Below are 21,995 nucleotides of genomic sequence, written 5' to 3'. Positions count from 1 at the left end.
TAGTTATTTAGGTAAATAATTTGTGCAAATCCAACCAAAGTTGTGCCTCAAGAAACTGTGGTGTGATAGTGAAGCCTAACTGAAACCGAACGTGTCATGCATGTAATATGTGTCCTGTAATAAACTTTGAAAATTGGATCAGTATGACCAGTCGAATTAGATTGGATAAAGTGCTGATTTCACTTTAATTGGTCTGAAGTTGGTAAAACTTGTAATTGTTCCTACATCTAGTCATGAAGCCCCAAGTGAGGGTTTAACTCTTTTGTCTTTCAAAAATGTTAATTTTGAACACTTTTGCTAAAGTTTTTAATATTATTTATTCTTAAATATAATTGTAGTTAAATTAATCATGGGAATTCTTTTGAAATCCCAATTAAGGCCTCATGTTTAACTCTTTCCAAACGAATTAGTGGTTCCAAAAGGTTTTTCCAAATTGTTGTTTACCTTCAATGGTAGTATTTGTGGTTACACCAGATTTATTAGGCAGATAAAATTAGGTTGATTGATTAAGAAACGACAAATATAACTTGTAAATGTGATGTGATATTTCTTTGAAAAGCATAATTTATTGGAATTATGGATGGAGGGAAATGTTAGGCATGTGAAGATTGTCTGATGATGGATTAAGTGCGAATACGGATTGGACTTCGTCATCTTCCTCTTGTATTATTCACTCAAATATTACAAAAATAATCCTAGTATAAATACATAGATAATAAAGGAAAGCTATGTAATTTATTAACATTATCAAATATTTTATGCATTCTTACAACATACGGAGCATTAAATAGTAATAGATGTTGAGAGTAGAGGTGGGCATATAAACCGGTTAACCGAACTGAACCGACTCGAAAATCAAACCGAAACCGAACCAGTTTGAAACCGTTTATGTAGAAACCGGTTTGGAACCGACTAAAACCGTAGGTTTGGAACCAGTTTGTTATTTTCTCTAGCAAAACCGGTTCTAAACCGGTTAACCGAACCGGAACCGACTAAAATCGGTCAAAACCCGAACAGCAACAGATCAAAACTCAAACCGAAACCAATCGTAACATGGTAAGAAACCGGTTTCAACCGAAACCGAGTATAAACCGGTTTTGACTTTTGTTGACCAAACCGAACCGGTTTTAACCCAAACCGGTTTTAAGTTTTAAACCGCTTTATGCACCTCTGATTGAGACAGATTTCTTTCTTTCTTTTTTTTATTCCTTTTTCGATTTTGAGGTGTAAAAGAACACAAAAGAGATTAAATAAACGTGGTGAGAATTGTCCAATTGAATGGGTGTCTAACTTAATTTTTCCTTTCAATCAGGGATGACAATGATTTTGAACCTGATATATATAAGCGAAACGCAAAATATTTGGAATGGGGGTATAGAGCCCAATAATCGGGGTAGGGTTCCGTGGCATGGAATAGGTATGCGATTTTGTGACAAACTTAATTCCTGACTCGATTGCGTGATATTATATACTTGTTTGTCTGATTATATACTTGGCATAATTTTTTCTATTTTATTTTAAGTATATACAATATACTTGATTATATTCCTAGATTCTACCAACTTGATTTAAGTGAATACTTTATATGATATACCCTATCTAGTTTATAATATACTCGAAATCCCTGGGTATTCTCGATACACACCAGATAATTACCTGATATATACCTAACGGATTAGAGCCGGATATAAAACACACTTTTATAATCTTGTATGAGGTTGGGATTACTTAAACCAACCCTAACCGAATGATTTTCATTTCCCGAGTACAAGTAAACAAACAATAATATTAATATGCAAATGTAAATGAATGAACGATTATCAACGTGAATTAACAAACAACACATGTGATAAACAAACGAATTTTCCATCAACCATTAAAGTGTTACATTACCAAATAATACAAAGTAACTATGGGAACCTAACACAATTTACTAAAAATAGGCCCGTGCAATAGTTATAACTTACGACTTATAACCAAGTGGCTCAACTACCCTTCTCAATACTCCATAATCAAAACAATTCCTTTACTACTCTTATTACTAGTTGCTAGTTGTCATCTTCTTCAACTCCACCGACATCATCAATGGAAGATTCCCATTTCACTTCAAAGTTTCTTCTCTTCATTACCGGTAAATTTAATATAATATCATCGCCCAAAATTCATGTTTTTCTCTTATTGATGTGATCAATTATTAACATTTATTAATTCTTTCTAGTTGTTTTTTTAACACCAGGGTTTGTGTTACCGGCGACAGTGGTTTCTGTTGGGATCAACTACGGTCAGATCGCCAACAATCTACCGTCACCAGAACACGTTGTCCCGTTGGTCAATTCCATCGGGGCCACAAGGGTTAAGCTCTATGATGCTGACCCTAAAGTTTTGAGAGCTTTTGCAAACACTGGAGTTGAGTTTATTGTCAGTCTTGGGAACGAGTATTTATCAAGGATGACTGATCCGGCTAACGCTCAAGCATGGGTTAAATCCAACGTTGAAGCTTACTTGCCGGCGACTAAAATTATATCCATTGCTGTCGGTAACGAAGTGTTGACGTTCAATGATACCTCTCTTTCTGGTTGCTTACTTCCGGCGATGCAGAGTGTACATATTGCTCTTGTAAACCTGAAATTAGACAATCAGGTATTAGAAATAATTATAAACAATACTATATTTGATAGCTTTATTGGTATATAATTAGATAGGTTTATTTTATTATATAATTACAAATGACTTTTGTGAAGCTAAATTTGTCAGCTTGTGGATAAGAAATTGCGTTAACTGTGGGTGTGGGTTTAAGTTCCATATAAGTTATAAAAATGGTGTAATTAGCAGTGGTGCTAGAGTGTGCGTGAGTTGCTGCTAAAAGAAATATAAATTTAATTTAATATTTCAGCTAGGTCTATTGGTTTATAGTATTCTCAACTTTCTCTCGCTGGTAGATAACACTCTCAACTTTCACTTTGTCTCCCACTACTCTCAACTTTCAACCTATTTGTTTTTATCACTCCCCCGTTAAGTTAAGGCTAACGCCGTTAACTGAAACGCTGACGTGGCTTCGTTTATAATATTTTATTATTTTACTCAGTTGATGTGTCAGCTTACGTGGCTTTCATGAGCCACCAACATGACCTAGCCGCCATTCCGGTGATGGCCGCCAGAAAACCGCATGCCGGAGTTCACTGCCGCCGGCCACATCGATCATCTTCACCCAAGTCATCGGCAACCTCCATCTTCATATACCTATTCACCACAGAGTCGGTACCCTACACATCACAACCGTGATTCCGGCAACCTGAAAACGCACGGCAAAACGACCTCCGGTAAGGCTGCCGGGAAAACGTCTTCCGACCAACGGAGCACCCTCCAACATCATACACACAGTCACCGCTACCACCCACACACCACACCAGCCTCCGTCATTAATCTTTCACTTTATTATCGGCCACCGAAAAACAAATTCCGGTGACCATCGCCGTGCGCCGTCGTTACCCTAAAGCCTTCAGCACCAAACATTAATGACCGGGAAAAGCAAGCACCGACCGACACCTTGGTTCAATCAGCGGACAAACTTACATTACCGTCATAAGTGTTGTGTATGATCGATGTGGCCGGCGGCAGTGAACTCCGGCATTCGGTTTGCCGGCGACCGTCACCGGAATGGCGGCTAGGTCATGTTGGTGGCTCATGAAAGTCACGTAAGATGACACATCAGCTGAGTAAAATAACAAAATATTATAAACAAAGCCACGTCAGCGTCTCAGTTAACGGCGTTAGCCTTAACTTAACGGGGGAGTGATAAAAACAAATAGTTTGAAAGTTGAGAGTAGTGGGAGACAAAGTAAAAGTTGAAAGTGTTATCTACCAATGAGACAAAGTTGAGAGTATTATAAACCAATACTCCATTATTAAATGGTTATACATCACTTTTGTAAACATGAAATTTGACTGTTAGGTATTAAAGATAATACATTAGCTAAGGTTTATTCTTCTATGATTACCAAATTATTCTTTTAAACATGAAATTATACAGTTAAGTATATTAGCTAATGCTTATTCTTAGAGGTTAGACAGGTCAGACATTACAAATAATATATTAGCTAAAGTTTATTGTTATATAACTACATACTGTTTTTTTTATTTATAAAGTTTGGTGTTTTATTAGATCACTCTTGTAAACATGAAATGAGACGGTCAAATATTATGATATGTTAGCCAGGGTTATTCTTAGTAGTATATAGTTATGTTAATAATAAACACTAACTAGCTAACTAATAGTATATTATTTGTGATATCAGGTTACAGTTACTACTGCACACTCAGTTGCGGTACTACAAACCTCGTACCCTCCATCATCCGGAGATTTCCGACAAGATCTAAAAGGACGCATCGCTCCGATTTTGGATTTCCTATCGAAAACATGTTCGCCATTCTTAATCAACGCGTATCCATTCTTCGCATACAAGGCAAACCCGAATCACGTTTCACTAGATTTCGTTCTATTTCAGCCCAATGCGGGCATCGTTGATCCTGCTAATAACCTACACTACGACAACATGTTATTCGCTCAAATCGATGCAGTGTACGCCGCTTTAGACCGGCTAGGTTACAAGAATATGCCGGTTCAGATATCGGAAACCGGTTGGCCGTCTAAGGGTGATGAAAATGAGATCGGAGCTTCGGCGGAAAATGCTAAGAAATATAATGGAAACTTGTTGAAAATAATAATAAGTCAGAAGAAAGGAACTCCGGCGAGACCAAACGTTGACTTGAACATATTCGTGTTTGCTATGTTTAATGAGAACTTGAAGCCTGGGCCCACGTCGGAACGGAATTATGGGTTGTTTAAACAGGATGGAACTCCGGCGTATGGTTTGGGGTTCACCGGAGTCTCGGTCTCCGGCGGTAATTCCACCGGCACAGGAACGAATGGGCCGTCGATATATTTGTCGCCACCGGTGAACTCTTCGAGTGGGTACCTGGATATTTCATCATCGCCGGTTAGTGTTCTTTTTTACATTTATTATCGGTGTTTTGTTTTTGTTAATGTGTGCATTTATGGGCTGGGAATGAATGGTATTTGGACACGTAGACATTGACATAAAAGGGGGACCCTTTGATGAAAACTACGTCATTTCATTCATTTCTACATTATTTTTATTATTTTTATTTTAAATTAACATAAGTGTGAAAACATTATATTATAATTAAAAATAAAAATACCTTTTTTAACTATCATTTTTAATATATAAATTGTTGCTTATTTGCTTAAAACTCACTAATTCTTCTATGTTGGTGCACTCGCTGAAGACAAAAAGAAAACCCAAAATGTATATTCCATGTTCAAAAATGAAAGATGGAAATAATTGGTGACTTAAATACTTTTGTTGCATATAAAAAAATGAAATTGAGAATTAAAATTTTGTTGCATATAAAAAATGAAATTGAATTTAATTAAAAAACCAACCATATAATTGGATCAAAAAAAATCTCGACTAGTTTTGTGGGGGGTAGGGTGCGGATTTGAACCTGCGATGACCAACTTTCATGACACTTGATATATATTTGTTTGGTTAGATGTTTTGGTATGAGTAATAAAAGAAAACAGAAAAGTAAACAACTAATAAAACTGGGATATTAGTTTTTAATATTTCCAAACATTCACTCGTTGGTCGGAGCACTCCCATCTAACGAAATATTTGCTACCACTTCGAACATTCAACTTATTTTCTTCAACCACTTTCGAACATAACAGACCCTAACCTCGTGTCACACCCCAACTTAGGGCCTAGGCGTGTGACTAATAGTTGGTACCTGTTTTGTAAATATATCAGAGTTGCGATTTGATTTAGCGGAAGTCTTTTAATATAAAATATTCATTTATAAAATGTTGGATTAAAATATCCATTTAATGTTAACAAAGTATGTTTGAGAAAACACGTTCTTTTCAGCGGAAGTCTTTTAAATATTATTATAATGAAAACTCGGGTTTAAATACCCTTTCGATATTTTCAAATATATTTCTTTTAAAAAACATAACTCTTTATAATATTTTGAAATAAAATATCTGAGCCACCAGATAACATCTAATGACTATAACTCCAATCTTCTATTCCTTCTTGCTTGTCTGTTCTAACCTTTCTGTTTTCCTGTAAAAATGGTTAGAAAATACGTCAACACACAGCTGGTGAATGACGCTGACTCTTAAAATATTTTCAATACCTTTGTGAAATCAACAATAATACCTTTGTGACTACTCATTAGGCACCCAATTATATTGGGTTCAAATTACCCTAAGTACCTTGTACAATTAATTATATACACAAATCATTTCTCATAAAGCTTCCGGAGATGTGTTGATGATTTGCATGGCCTAGGGAAAATGCCGAGTCACCATGTATGAATGGATCCAGACACATGTATACTCTTAATCAGAGTGTCCGTTTCTTATTATTGTAACACAAAGTTTTAAGGATTCGTAAATCCTATGCAAACATTCTGACTCTAAAAGAGTTTGTAAAAGGTTTGAGGCGTATTCACCTTTTCTGTTTATAATCAGTTTCTGATACTGATTCCTGTTTTTTGTTTTCTGCTTCTTGATTTGTTACCTCGGACCTGTAGTACGAGAATAACCTTTTGTATAAATAACTAGATCATCGATCTAGCTTCAAACCTTTAGTTCGTTTTGTATAACTTTAACCTTGATAAAAACATTTGTTTGTATAAAACATTTGGACCTTTAGTCCCCTTGTTTATTTACCAATCATATACTATGTTTATTCTTCAGGACGAAACGTCTATACTGAGTTTCTTCTTCAAGAAGAAACATTAACTATATTATATTTCTTAATAATAAAGAAATACTATTTTAATTATACTCTTTGTATATACTTGATTACGTTTCATAATCAAGAAGAAACGATATTTTGAGTATAACCTTTGCTTATGAAAAATTATACAATATTAAATTGTAATCAAGGTTCAGCTATATTTCCGACTATGGTCTAAGCCATTTATAATAAAATAATAACTTAGGCAGAACCCCTACCTTGCACGGGTATTCAAAGTTAGAGATTCCTAAGTTTATACGGGCAGCACTTCTACTCTTTATGCACGTTTATCGAGGCGTTCTTGATCAACCTTCCTTGGCACGCAAATCTAGGCGATGTTCTGGTGTCACCGGGGTCGTGCACGTACTTCGAGGCGGAATGTCTGGTTACTTTTAGTTGTCACGCACTTCGAGGAAAACACCGGGTATTTGACACAGATTACGAGGTGATGATTGTCGGGTCGGTGGCACGCAAAACGGTGCTTGTCATGTAAAACGAGGTAGAGAGTGTGTAATGCTAGAGAGAGAGAAAGTAACTTAGAGAGAGAGAGTGGGAGTGTGTGAGGGAAATGAGCCGTAGCCCCTCCTATTTATAGCTGATTTCTGGTCCCGTCGCGATACGCGATGGGCCCCTTTTTTCAATGGCGTCGCGTATCGCGATGCCCACCTTTCTGAGATCATGCCACGTGTCCTGTCCTGCTGCCACGTGTCACCTGGTTGTGACACGTGTCCCTGAGTCATCACGGGTCAGCGATACGCGATGGCCGTGTCCTTGGACTCATTGCGTATCGCGATGGGTCCCTGAATACCATTTTTCATTTTTGGTCCTTGGTCTTTGATAGCTTGTCATGTCTAGGTCTAATTCTCGTTATCAAAAATACTAAGGCGGCTCTCAAGAGGCTCGCGGCGATGCGAAAAGTGCGCCATCAAAGCGCCACATTGCGCCCAACGCCCGTTCGCCGTCGCCGTCGCCATCGGCCTCGGCGTCGCCCGAGCCCGAGCCCGAGCGCGTGCGCGTGCGAAGTGCAAAGTGCGCCACATTGCGCTCTTCGCCGTCGCCATCGCCATCGCCATCGTCCTCGTCCGAGCGCGTGCGCGTCGGGTGCTGCGCACCCTCTGCTAGGACCACTTGGTGCATGTTATGCATAAAAGAATATAACTATGGAAATTCTATCTCTTATAAAGAGCTTCCATTTTTTACCACTTTCCATGTGGGATGGATTCCATCTTCCTTATTTATACCCAAGTAAAGTGCTTACACTTTATTACATCCTTCCATGTGGGATGGAGTTTCCTTTTATTATTTTTTTTATGTAGAAAACTTTAACTTATGAAATATTTTATTTCCTTATTTTTCTTATATTTCCTTATTTAATATTTTCTCATGACTTGTCTATATATTATTTTTGATCCTTCAACTTTTATAAGTTGTCAAATTTGAATCAAAATTTTGGGGATGTTACATCCTCCCCACCTTGAAATGAATCTCGTCCTTGAGATTCATTGTCTTAAGAGTGAATGGTTCTTACTTTTCAATTGTTGATTAGATTCTATCTAATCTGATTCTTGTTGTTATAACCTGAACATAGAGTTGTTGAGGTTTCTGTTTTGTGGTTAACTTACATCCTTGATTGATGTAACTAGTCAATGGTTCAGAATATCATTAGTAAATATAAATTGATAAACACAGTGATCAGTTGTGTTTAACTATTTACCTTACCGTTTGTATTCTAAACATTTACTGATGTTAACTACATTGTTGTTTTGATTCAGTCTATTGAATCCGTTCTATCCTTGTTCTTGATCAATGATGTTCCGTATATTCTAACGGGACTTTTGTATTTTGACTTAATTTCATTTGCTATTCTTAGCAACTGTATTTCTTGAATTCTGTTTTTTTTTACTTTTTGATCAACCTTAGTTGGTAGATCTATCAGTTGGATTCCTTGAATATCTTGTGATTGATCGGAAATTCCTTAATATACTTGTCCTCGTATATTTAAACATTTTCTAATGTTTGACGTATCCTTTCTTTTTAATCATCTTCCTAGATGATACATTATCTCAACGGTTGAACCTCTGACTATCATTTAGAGGTAATGAATATAAGCATTTTTGTGTATTAACACGATCTATATGCTAATATTTTATTTATAACATAGGGAATTAAATACCATTCTTTGATTTACAAAACTTCTCGTTTGATAACGAGTTACATTAAATGTACCAAAAATTAACTAAACTATCTAACATTTCTTTGTTATGATCTTGTCATTCCTTAATCTTGATTAGCTTTTCTTTTTGGGCATTCGTTCTTAAAGTGTCCCGTTTCTCCACATGTAAAACATACTCCTAACTTCTTTCGACATTCTTCTATTATGTGTCCTGTTCTCTTGCAGTATGCATAATTGTTTGTATTTTCTAGTCGACACTTTCCAGTATGTTTTTTTCCACAAGTCTTGCATGTTGACTTGGGAGTACTTTATTCTTTTTCTAACTTCTCGAAATCTTTAGCTTTCTTAATTTCTTTATCTTTCTTCTTTTCCTCCTCTTGATTTCTTATCATAGTTGATTAGGTATCCGGCCAATTCCATAGCCGAATCAACTGTTTCTGGCATATTGGATCGTACCATGTCTTCTTATTTCTCTTGTAATCCATATATATAGCGATTTACTTTATTATATTCTGGCGTTACCAAATGTGGAACCAATCGGCAATATTCTAGGAATTTATTGTTATATTCCCTAAGATTTGTGCCAATAACCTTGTGATTCCATAACTTGGTTTGAATTCGATCCATATCATGAGTTGGGCAAAATTTCTTTAATATAAGACCTTTGAATGTTTCCCAACTTAAGTTATACATTGTTTCTCGACCCTTGTTTTGAATCAGGGTATTCCACCATTCAAGAGCTTCTCCCTTGAACATTTGTGAAGAATACTGAATAGCTTCCTCACCGGTGCATTTGCTTATGGTGACGATTGATTTTTGCTCTTCTAGCCATCTCATAGCGGCTATATCATCTGAGTCTCCATGAAATTCTTTAGGGTTGTAAACTTTAAAGTTCTTAAAGTTGCATCCTTTTTGGATCTTACGTTTCTTTTGTTTCTTATTCCTTGAATTATTATCAGATGTAGAGCTGCCATGAGCCTCTTCCTTTCTTGAATGCACAGATTTACTTTTATTTTGCTTGTTGGATTTTGGTTGACTTTGATTTATAGAAATGTCTTTGATAGCTTCATTAATCATCTTTTGAATTCCTTCCATATATTGGGCGGGAATTTCATTATCTTTATCTTTAATGTTTTCTTCATTTCCCGATTTCTTGGGAGGACTGTTGTGAGAGTTTGCACTTTCCTCTCTTGACATACTACAATAAAATTTTAAAAGATAAGTCTAATATTCGAAGAATTCAAAACATATCTTTTATTCATCTTATTATAGTTACAATAGTGCATATTATTTGTTACAATTATACTCTCTATAATTACTAAGGTTTTATTTCTTCCAACGAATAACAAATTTCTTAATCTTGCTATCTTTCTTGATGTTTTTGCTAGCCTCCATTTCTTTTTCTTCCACTTCCATTTCCTTCATTGTTTCTTCATTTTGAGTGTGAGCAAAGTAAGGATCTTGAGTTGCCGGAAAACTTAAATATTCCTGTCTGTGAGGATATTCTTCCGGATAAGTCATTACTTCTTTTTCCCTTGACATCATTGGTTTCTTAGATCTACTTGATACGTCTCCCTACGTATTCCGATTTGGAATGATCTGAGCTAGCGGAATGTTAGAATCGAATGAATCTGAATCTTCCTCCATTTTTGTTTGGCATGTACTTTCATCGCTAGATATAGGAATTGGGAGAAAAGACATTCCCATAAATCCTTTACCTTTACCAGATCGAGGCTAACATGATACTTGACTAGATTGACAATCAGACATCTGCGCGAGGTTAAATTTAGGGATAGGAAGACGCTCTATCTTATTTGTATTATTTATTTCTTATCCGTATCAGTTTTGAATGATTTATTGATACTTTTCAACTATCTAGTTTATTTGAATCGATATTTGTAATATAAGTTTTCCAAAACTTATCCTTAATCAAAGCCTAGGTATAATTAAATACCTAATTCGCTAAGATTGATGGCTCTGATACCAACCTGTCACACCCCGACTTAGGGTCTAGACGTGTGACCAATAGTTGGTATCTGTTTTGTAAATATATCAGAGTTGCGGTTTGATTTAGCGGAAGTCTTTTAATATAAAATATTCATTTATAAAATGTTGGATTAAAATATCCATTTAATTTTAACAAAGAATGTTTGAGAAAAACGTTCTTTTCAGCGGAAATCTTTTAAATATTATTATAATGAAAACTTGGGTTTAAATACCCTTTCGATATTTTCAAATATATTTCTTTTAGAAAACATAACTCTTTATAATATTTTAAAATAAAATATCCGAGCCACCAGATAACATATAATGACTATAACTCCAATCTTCTATTCCTTCTTGTTTGTCTGTTCTAACCTTTCTATTTTCCTGTAAAAATGGTTAGAAAATACGTCAGCACACAGCTGCTGAATGACGCTGACTCTTAAAATATTTTCAATACCTTTGTGAAATCAACAATAATACCTTTGTGACTACTCATTAGGCACCCAACTATATTGGGTTCAAATTACCCTAAGTACCTTGTACAATTAATTATATACACAAATCATTTCTCATAAAGCTTCCGGAGACATGTTGATGATTTGCATGGCCTCGGGAAAATGGCGAGTCACCATGTATGAATGGATCCAGACACATGTATACTCTTAATCAGAGTGTCCGTTTCTTATTATGGTAACACAAAGTTTTAAGGATTCGTAAATCTTATGCAAACATTCTGACTCTAAAAGAGTTTGTAAAAGGTTTGGGGCGTATTCACCTTTTCTGTTTATAATCAGTTTCTGATACTGATTCCTGTTTTCTGCTTCTTGACTTGTTACCTCGGACCTATGGTACGAGAATAACCTTTTGTATAAATAACTAGATCATCGATCTAGCTTCAGACCTTTAGTCCGTTTTGTATAGCTTTAACCTTGATAAAAACATTTGTTTTTATAAAACATTTGGACATTTAGTCCCCTTGTTTATTTACCAATCATATACTATGTTTCTTCTTCAGGACGAAACGTCTATACTGAGTTTCTTCTTCAAGAAGAAACATTAACTATATTATATTTCTTAATAATAAAGAAATACTATTTTAATTATACTCTTTATATATACTTGCTTACGTTTCTTAATCAACAAGAAACGATATTTTGACTATAACCTTTGCTTAAGAAAAGTTATAGAATATTAAACTGTAATCAAAGTTCAACTATATCTCCGACTATGGTATAAGCCATTTATAATAAAATAATAACTTAGGCAGAACCCCTACATTTCACGAGTATTCGGGGTTAGATATTCCTAAGTTTATACGGGCAACACTTCAATTCTAAATGCACGTTTATCGAGGCGTTCTTGATCAACCATCCTTGGCACGCAAATCGAGGCGATGTTCTGGTGTCATCAGGTCGTGCACGTACTTCGAGGCGGAATGTCGGGTTACTTTTAGTTGTCACGCACTTTGAGGAAAACACCGGGTGTTTGACACGGATTACGAGGTGATGATTGTCGGGTCGGCGGCACGCAAAACGGTGCTTGTCACGTAAAACGTGGTAGAGAGAGAGAAAGTGTAATGCTAGAGAGAGAAAGTAACTTAGAGAGAGAGAGAGAGAGTGGGAGTGTGTCAGGGAAATGAGCCGTAGCTCCTCCTATTTATAGCTGATTTTTGGTCCCATCGCGATACGCGATGGGCCCCTTTTGTCAACGTCGTCGCGTATCGCGCCGCCCACCTTTCTGAGATCATGCCACGTGTCCTGTCCTGCTGCCACTTGTCACCTGGTTGTGACACGTGTCCCTGAGTCATCACGGGTCATCGCGATACGCGATGACCGTGTCCTTGGACTCATCGCGTATCGCGATGGGTCCCTGAATACCATTTTTCATTTTTGGTTCTTGGTCTTTTATAGCTTGTCATGTCTAGGTCTAATTCTCGTTATCCAAAAATACTAAGGCGGCTCTCAAGAGGCTCGCGGCGATGCGAAAAGTGCGTCATCAAAGCGCCACATTGCGCCCAACGCCCTTCGCCGTCGCCGTCGCCATCGGCCTCGGCGTCGTCCGAGCCCAAGCCCGAGCGCGTGCGCGTGCTGCGCACCCTCCGCTAGGACCGCTTGGTGCATTTTATGCATAAAAGAATATAAGTATGGAAATTCTATCTATTATAAAGAGCTTCCATTCTTTACCACTTTCCATGTGGGATGAATTCCATCTTCCTTGTTTATACCCAAGTAAAGTGCTTACACTTTCTTACATCCTTCTATGTGGGATGAGTTTCCTTTTATTATTTTCTTTATGTAGAAAACTTTAACTTAGGAAATATTTTATTTCCTTATTTTTCTTATATTTCCTTATTTTATATTTTCTCATGACTTGTCTATATATTATTTTTGATCCTTCAACTTTCATAAGTTGTCAAATTTAGATCGAAATTTTGGGGATGTTACACCTCGATAGTGTTTTTTTTGCTAAGGACAATTTTTTGTTAATGTGGCATGCATTTGTGACATTTTTATATAAAAGTTTGGCCTCACACCACAACTTCATTATTAAAAATTTAAAAACTTAAAATAAATGCAAAATATAATCTCTTTTCTATCCAATCTCTCTCTCTCTCTCTATATATATATATATATATATATATATATATATATATATATATATATATATCCACAACTTAAATCACCATTCACCACCACCATGGAATCACCGCCTCCACTCCATGAACCGCCAACAATATGTAGTTCCGATGATCATTATGAACCCCAACCTGAACCTCGACATCATCTCCAGCGGCTTCACCTTAGCGCATTTTCTCTTTCTATCGGTTTCTACCACAAGTGTCTCCACAAGATCTAGGTTTTCAACACCGCACAAACGAGATATACGATGAATTGCAACCAAAGGAAAGATATCGACCGAGAGAGATACAATGGATGAAGTCAACTTCTCTGTTTCCGGAAAAACGAGATCTACGATTACCTACAAGCAAATCAACTCCTCTGCTTCCAGCTATTAATTGAAGCCCTGGTTGCAAAGTCGAGGGGGAGTTTCTCGATGCAAAGATTTTTTCAGTGTCCAGAGGGGAATTAAATTATGATTCTAGTTTCATCTTGAGAAGAGATATTGGTTGTGAGGAAGCTGTGGTGATGCAAGTCATCACATTATGACAGTGGTGGGTGGTAGAGGGGGAGAGTTGATGAGGTAGAGGAAAAGTGGGTTCGGTATAATGGATTAAGAAAAGAATAAAAAAATGGCACGTCAGCAAGAAAACTAACAGAGTAAGGGTCGTTTGATTCGAGAGTGTTAGAAATAAATAAGGTGAAAGTTAGGAATGATGAGGTAACAAATTGAGAGTTGAGAGTAGTATCAGCCAACTTATAAAATTTGAGAGTGTTAAAAACCAATATTCTAATAAAAAAACAAAACACAAAGAAAAAAAGTAAACAAAATCGAAAAAGAAAACAATTAATAAAAACTAAAAAAAGAAAATAACTTGGACAAAAATCCTGAAATTGCAATTATAATATAATATAATTGTTTAAATGTCACATAGGTAAACCCTATTTTTAAACAGTTATAATAAATAAAATTGGACAAAATGGTAAAACACGTCATTTATGTTTGAATGTTTTTTCAATGGTAATCCTTTAGCAAACTTAATGTCAGAGAACATACTTGATGTTTCAAATCCCTATCACATTACGTCCTTTGGCGCTAACCCCATTAACTTTTCTCGTTAAATCTGGTAATATGCATTAAGGATGAGGCTAATTTTGTAAATTCACATATTTATTTAATAATTGAATAAAACAATTAATATATTTACAAATAAATACTCTCTCTCTCCTTTCTCTCTTTCTCTCTCTTACTCTCACGCTCTTTGCCATCATCCACAGTCAACTTCTATCCATCATCACCACAAACGGGAAAATCTTGATTGAAGAAATTGGAAAACTAATTTTTATCATATGGGTCTTTGTTTTTAAGCTGTATTTGTGAATCTTAAAATGTAATTTGTAGCTTCAGTTCAAAAAAAAAAAAAAATCAAAACTTGATTATGATAAAAAATAATGATTTTCAAGATTTTCTTGATGGGTTTACTCTAGATTGGAGTAAAAGCTGTTGTTCTTGAAGATGACAAAAGGGCATTGTCGGATTTAATAAACAATCTTGCACACTCCAGGTCTCTAAATTGGGATTCCCTCTCAACCACTGTGTGTAATCACTTGACTGGTGTCACATGCAGTGAAGATGGGTCACGTGTCACTGCTCTCCGGCTTCCCGGAGTTGGCTTTCGCGTCCACATTCCGGCCAAACCATTAGCAGACTCTCAGCTTTACAAATCTGAAACAAGATCTCAAACAAAGTTTAGTTCTGCTTGTCAAACTCAGATCTCGGTCAAACTCTTTGCCCGGATCTCAAACAAAACGGTGATGATTTAGACCCGATTCAAAATTCAGATCTAAAACAAGGTTTGGTGATGGTGGTGGGTGAACTGCAATAAAGAAATAAAGTAAGAGATTATGAGATAGAGAAAGAACGGAGAGAGAGAGAGTATTTATTTGTAAATATATTAATTGTTTTATTCAATTATTAAATTAATATGTGAATTTACAAAATTAGCCTCATCCTTAATGCATATTACCAGATTTAACGAGAAAATTTAACGAGGTTAGTGCTAAAGGACGTAACGTGATAGGGATTTGAAACATCAAGTATGTTCTCTGACATTAAGTTTGCTAAAGGACTACCATTGAAAAAACATCCAAACATAAAGGACGTGTTTTGCCATTTTGTCTTAAAATTGAGTAATTGCCATAAAAGGGTGTTTAAATTTGAGGTTTTTTTTTTTTTTTTTTTTTTTTTTTTTTTTTTTTTTGAAAGATAAACTTCATTGAACGAAAACAAAGAACAACAAAAAGGGAAACAGACTACAGGCCTCTCCACAGAGAAACGGAGAAGCACTGCAGCGCCCTAAAAAATCAAAATTACATTAACGCATTCCTGCACCAATTATCCCAAAGCAAATCCCCTATCTTTGATCTATTTTTTAACCAAAGAAAACTTAAAGCTTTAATATCTCGCATTATGTCCTCAATCTTAACCTCAATGTCTTCAAAAAGTTTAAGATTTCTAGCTTTCCAAATCCTCCAAGACCGATAATAATAATGCCATGAAGAATCTCTTTTTCTCTCTTACCCAAATCCATAGAAGAGTGAATCTCCATAATATCTTTAGATGAGAAGGCAAAGATTTGGGGGATCCTACGCCACACACTTATTTTTTGCCACACTAAAGATGAAACTAAACAACCTGATAAAATATGGTCGATAGTGTCTTCTCTGGAACCGCATAACAAACATAGAGTAGACTCTACATTAATGTTTCTTTTGATAAGCATCTCGAAGGTAGGAATCCTATTTAAGACCGCTCGCCAAGCGAAAATGTTGCATTTGATAGGAGCCCATCTGCTCCATCTCACCACATTACACCCCACACCCGCCCTGTCCTCCATTAATTTCTTTCTAACCGACTTGACTGAATAAACTCCTGAATGATCCCCTAACCACCTCCAAGAATCATTCGAGTTACTCCACCCAACCGTAATTAACGTATTAAATAGGCGTTCCCATTCCACCATCTCCATATGAGACGATGGATTTCTCGACCACTCCCACCCACAGCAAATAAAACTGTATTGCCACCAAACTCTCTCTATGATGGGGTTTAAATTTGAGTTGTATGAGTGAATCTAATATCAATGTATTATTTTCAGGATGAAATAGTTCGGAGTAGTCGGAGAAGATTGAGCACGGGTATGATGTTAATCTTGATGGCAATTGCCTTTGATATTTGATGGGGGTAAGTTATGGTATGAACTGAATTATAAGACTGAGAGGAAGAGAGATTGAACATAGACATATTCTATTTGAGGAAAATGTGGTGGTGTTCTTGTAATTTGGTTGGAAATTCTTTAATTAGATCTGTGTATGATATAATATGCGCATCAACATGTTCAATGTGTTTAAAAGGCAGCATCGATGTTGATTGCTTTCTATTGGGAGTTTCAATACAACTACAAACTTGTACACAAAGATAAAAAGGACATGATGCCTTGCAGATGACTTCAAGAATCTACCATTGTGCTTTTACATTGTTTTATTATTAACCTTTGTTTTCTCTAAGTAAACTAGTTGGTTGCGACTATTTTGCGGATCATGTTCATAGTTAACAGATTGAATCAAATACAAATATCATATCAGATATATGAATCCAAACACGAGTCATGCATGCTCGTGTATTGATATGTACACCTCCCGTTTGACTTAGTTGTTATTATACTCAAAAGCTATAAATATTAAATATACACTTAGGCTATGCGTAGTGGGGGGTTACAAATTGGGGCAAATTGCGAAATGTGACGCCCAGTCAGCAAGGGATGAGAATTTGTTTTTGGGTGTAGGGGCTACAAATAGTTTATCGCCGGGGGGGGGGGGGGGTTCTCTCCCCAAATTCGCCCATTACACTTAGCCTTAAAAAACACAAATGCATACAAAAATCTATGCTCAAAATACGATATCCGTTGTTTATTTTCTTTTTTAGTTTTTATATAAAATTCAACCCGGCCCTTTAAGATTTAACATAAAAATACCCTTACAGTTTATTAAGAAAAAGGCAAACTTGCCATGTTAACAGAATATTAAACTAAATCCCTTTTTTAAACAAATTTTTCCACCTAAAATACCCTTAACTTTGTCCTTACAAGGATTTAAACTAACTACCTCAATTTTGAACAGACAAACACCATACATATATTACTTGACCACAAATATAAATCCTCTAAAAAAAATCTAAACTAACCTCAATGAGGGTTCCATCCCCACAATGAGGCATTAATAAGAGTAACATTATTAATTTCCATATATCCTAAGAAATAAGGGTTCTATTCCTACAATGAGGTATTAAGTGGATTTAATATTAATAAGAATCGTTAAGAAAGAAAATGATGTATTTTCATGTCATACAGTTACGTTGTAAATTCAAGAAGCCCTAGTCTAAATTAACAATAACATATGAGATGTTTATTGTTAAATAAAATACTAAGTTCTTGAGTTAGGCCCAACTCATTGATCTACTTTGATAGTTTGATATATCCAAATATCCAATTATAGGCCTTAACTCCTATATACTAAAGAGCAAGGACAATTCACTGGTGGACATTATTTGAGATGTCGTGAGCTGTCCATTATCTATGTGGCAATCAAGTGGATTCGTCTGTAGCAGGCCCATTTACTCCTATTCAAGTATGAAAAAGACTTTCCATGATAGTGGAGCAACCACTTAATTCAATTCTCACATCTTTTTATCATTTCAATTCTCATATAAAAAATGGTGTCTCACTGTCAACGGGTTTAACCAATGGGTTAGAGGTCCATGATCAAAGACATATCCTTTAAATACACTATGTTAAAAAAGTTTGGGAGGTATAAGGTTCAAGTATCATAGACAACAAAAGTTTTAAAAGTATTAACATTAAGAACAATATCAACGAGTTTCAGTTGTTCAAAACAGGTCTAAGGAACACATTATAAAACAAAAGATTAACCAAATATCTAGGTAGTAGCACCCCGAAGAGACTACACCTCTCCTATGTCCATATTTTTATTCTTTGTAAACTTAAAATCAACAAAAACACTGTCATTCTTTTTTTCATCACAACCTCTCACCACAAAACACCAAGGGACATCCATGTTAAGATTTAATGGTACAATAATATAAGAAAATGAACATATAAGATATTTCTTAAATATATCATACTTCTATGACAATTTAATTAGACAATTTAATTAAATAATTAGTGTGACCTTACAAGGATATGTATCTATTTTTACTCGCATAGTATAACTTATTTATAAAATTGCCTACATTAATGCAAGTGAAACAATTTCACACGCATATGATTAGTGTCTTTTGACTCGCTCGTTATCAAAGATCTATTTTGTTACAATTAGCTGACTTTCAGTATATATACATGAATTAAATTCGCGTGCCAAGTATTTTCTTTGTGTATAAGTTTTGGAAATGGCAATACAATACTTCGCGCAAGCAAACATGTTTTCACTTTATGTAAGAACAAAAGAGGGCCGGCTATAAGGGAGGGCCGGGTGGTCGACGGACCTTAGGATTGCCCAGAGCTCCAATAAGATTGGATTATCGTCATTAGTAAAAAATATACAACTGGTTCGTATTGACTCTCTAAAGGTTGTGTCTTAAATAATGGGTTTTCTAATTTGTCTAAACTTCATGTATTAAATAGTGTCAGACACGTGGAAATTATGAGGCATTCGCAATGCAGATTCACGTATGCATTAAGTTCATCAACAAAGTATACATTTTATTGATGATACACGATGTTTCATAAGTGAGAGACCATTGTATCACACAACTTCTGACTAGATCAATGTTTTCTTTCTTAGACGGGCAGGTGTCCATTGACGGACTCAAAAATTTTTCTCAGTGGTCGGAAATTTTTTGGATCGCTACTCATTTATATATAAAAAAATTTCGGTTCGTTCGGTCGTTCAGGTCGGGTCATATAAATTGAAATGGCATGTCATACCCAAACAAAATATCATACAATCAATATATTTAAAGTTCTCCATGAGTGTTCATTTACTGAAATTAAACCATTACATCATCCATTTTAACATTCATAAACAAGTCTTTCTCAATGCAACAAATACAACTATCGCTTGAAGACAAATTGAAATGGCATGTCATACCTCTAATGGATGTGAGTAGCCATCCGAACAAAAATATCGAAGACATCCAACTCAAGAGCATACGCAACTTCAATGGATGCACAATACCCTAACCAAGACAAGGGGTTTATGTTGAAGAGCCGGAAAGACCACAGCGAAAACGTAGGTCATCATCTTTTTCACAACCGGATCAGGACGAACAACTACTAAACAATAGCCATTGATTTTGCCAAACTGAACCAAAATAACAAAGTCGATTTGAAGATAGAAAATGACATCGAGAATAGAAGTCCTGCCTCATGGAGGATGATAGAGTTGGTATAGAATGATCGATGATCTCATTATTCACAATATCCCATATATGTCAATACAAGGAAATCTCCTAATTTAGAGATAATATTGCTATCAATGCTAATTACATGGCGTATATATTGACTAAATATAATATTCTATTACTCCCCTAGTCTTAGCCGGAGGGGAACGAAGACTAAGACTGGACCGAAAATCTTCAAATAATGCACGCGGAAGACCCTTTGTGAAGATGTCTGCAATCTGATATGAGGAGGGAACATGAAGGACCCGGACCTGGCCTCGTTGAACCTGTTCATGAACAAAGTGAATGTCGAGCTCGATATGTTTCATCCGCTGATGCTGCACCGGGTTTCTAGATAAGTACATGGCACTGACTTGTCACAATAAACAATAGTGGCTCGTATGAGTGGTCGATGAAGCTCTAAAAGAAGTTTTCGTAACCAACATATTTCAGCAACAACATTCACAACGCCACGATATTCTGCCTCAGCACTAGAACAAGATATTGTCGGTTGGCGCTTAGATGACCATGAAATTAAGTTGGAGCCATAGTACACACAATAACCGGATGTGCTTCGACGAGTGTCCGGATAACCCGCCCAGTCGGCATCAGTGTAATCGAGAAGAGCCGGGTTTGCATGACTGCCTAACATGAGACCAAGATTTATAGTCCCTTTAATATATCGAATGATCCGTTTAAGGGCGTCCTAGTGATCCGTCATAGGAGCATGCATGTACATACATACTTGTTGAACCGCATAACTGATATCTGGCTTGGTGAATGTCAAGTATTGCAATCAGCCATGCTACGGTAAAGTGTTGGGTCGGCAAACGGCGTGCCAGAACATATGCCGAGTTCCTCATTTGCGTTAACAGGTGTAGTCGCGGGTTTGCAAGAGTCCATACCGACTCGATGAATAATATCACGAGCGTAATTTTGTTGGGAAAGAAACAGACTATCACCGGTCCGAGTGAGCGAAATACTAAGAAAATAGCTTAGAGGCCCCAAATCTTTCATTGCGAATTCAACTGCCAAAGAAGACTTGAGGTGTTGGCGAAGACCTATGGATGAGGTGGTGAGAAGGATGTCGTCAACATATAGTAGCAGGGATGCAGAGTCTTGACCGTGATTTAATATGAAGAGAGAGTTATCACACTGAATCTGTTTGAAACCCAAATGTAGGACATGATCCGTGAATCGTTGATACCAAGCACATGGTGCTTGTTTGAGCCTATACAACGATTTTTTAAGTAAGCAAATGTGATCCGGATAGTCTTTGTGTCGAAATCCCATAGGGTGGTACATGTATAAGGTTTCGTTTAACTTGCCATGTAAAAATGCGTTTGTAACGTCTAATTGATGAACGGGCCAAGAACGTGATAATGCTATAGATAAAACTGTACGTATCATTGACGATTTAACTACCAGACTAAATGTTTCCACGCAATTAATGCCAACCTGTTGGGAACGACCATCACAAACTAGTCGAGCTTTATACCGCTCTAGGGTGCCATATGATTTAAACTTATGCTTAAAAAACCACATACTACGCACAATATTCATTTGGGGGTGACGTGGAACAAATTCCTAAGTCTCATTATTAATTAGGGCATTAAATTCATCGGTCATGGCATTCCGCCATTACGGTGTGGACAAGGCAAGGGCGGGATTTTTTATAATGGCGTTAGCCAAAAGGTTAAATATATTTTCGGGCTTAAGGATTCCGTCCATGCCTCGAGTTCGCATGGTTCGAGTATTAGATGGTTGGAGAGGTGGTTGTTGGGGTTGTTGAGGTTGTGTAGGATATGTGGTGTTTGATGAGGTGGGTAAAGTGGATGTGGAGTGAAGAGTCAGTGGTGATTGTTGAGTGTGGGTTGGAGTATTTAAGATAGGGGGCTGTGGGAAAGTATTATTTATAGTATTTGTTGGAGATT

The 21,995-nt window shown here is 36.3% G+C and overlaps 1 protein-coding gene across 1 annotated transcript; it reads left to right on the top strand.

Annotated features, from left to right (window-relative positions):
* Window positions 1-1,884: 1,884 nt before the first annotated feature.
* LOC143624299 (glucan endo-1,3-beta-glucosidase 11-like) lies at window positions 1,885-16,951 on the top strand. Its single transcript, XM_077095002.1, has 4 exons — window positions 1,885-2,131; window positions 2,237-2,640; window positions 4,296-4,997; window positions 16,763-16,951. Exons 1-4 carry the CDS (start codon window positions 2,086-2,088, stop codon window positions 16,841-16,843), a joined length of 1,233 nt encoding a protein of 410 aa, XP_076951117.1. The 5' UTR covers window positions 1,885-2,085; the 3' UTR covers window positions 16,844-16,951.
* The last annotated feature ends 5,044 nt before the right edge of the window (window positions 16,952-21,995 follow it).

Source organism: Bidens hawaiensis, unplaced genomic scaffold (assembly GCF_021521415.1).
Source record: "Bidens hawaiensis isolate Kalapana, Puna unplaced genomic scaffold, B.hawaiensis_p1.1 tig00000369_1, whole genome shotgun sequence".
In the NCBI taxonomy this organism is placed as follows: domain Eukaryota; kingdom Viridiplantae; phylum Streptophyta; class Magnoliopsida; order Asterales; family Asteraceae; genus Bidens; species Bidens hawaiensis.
This window is presented reverse-complemented; position numbering and strand designations above follow the sequence as displayed.

Coding starts and splice junctions, on each gene's coding strand:
- LOC143624299 (XM_077095002.1), top strand. CDS start 2,086: ATGGAAGATTCCCATTTCACTTCAAAGTTTCTTCTCTTCATTACCG. Junction 2,132..2,236: donor GTTTCTTCTCTTCATTACCG/GTAAATTTAATA, acceptor TTTTAACACCAG/GGTTTGTGTTACCGGCGACA. Junction 2,641..4,295: donor ACCTGAAATTAGACAATCAG/GTATTAGAAATA, acceptor TTGTGATATCAG/GTTACAGTTACTACTGCACA.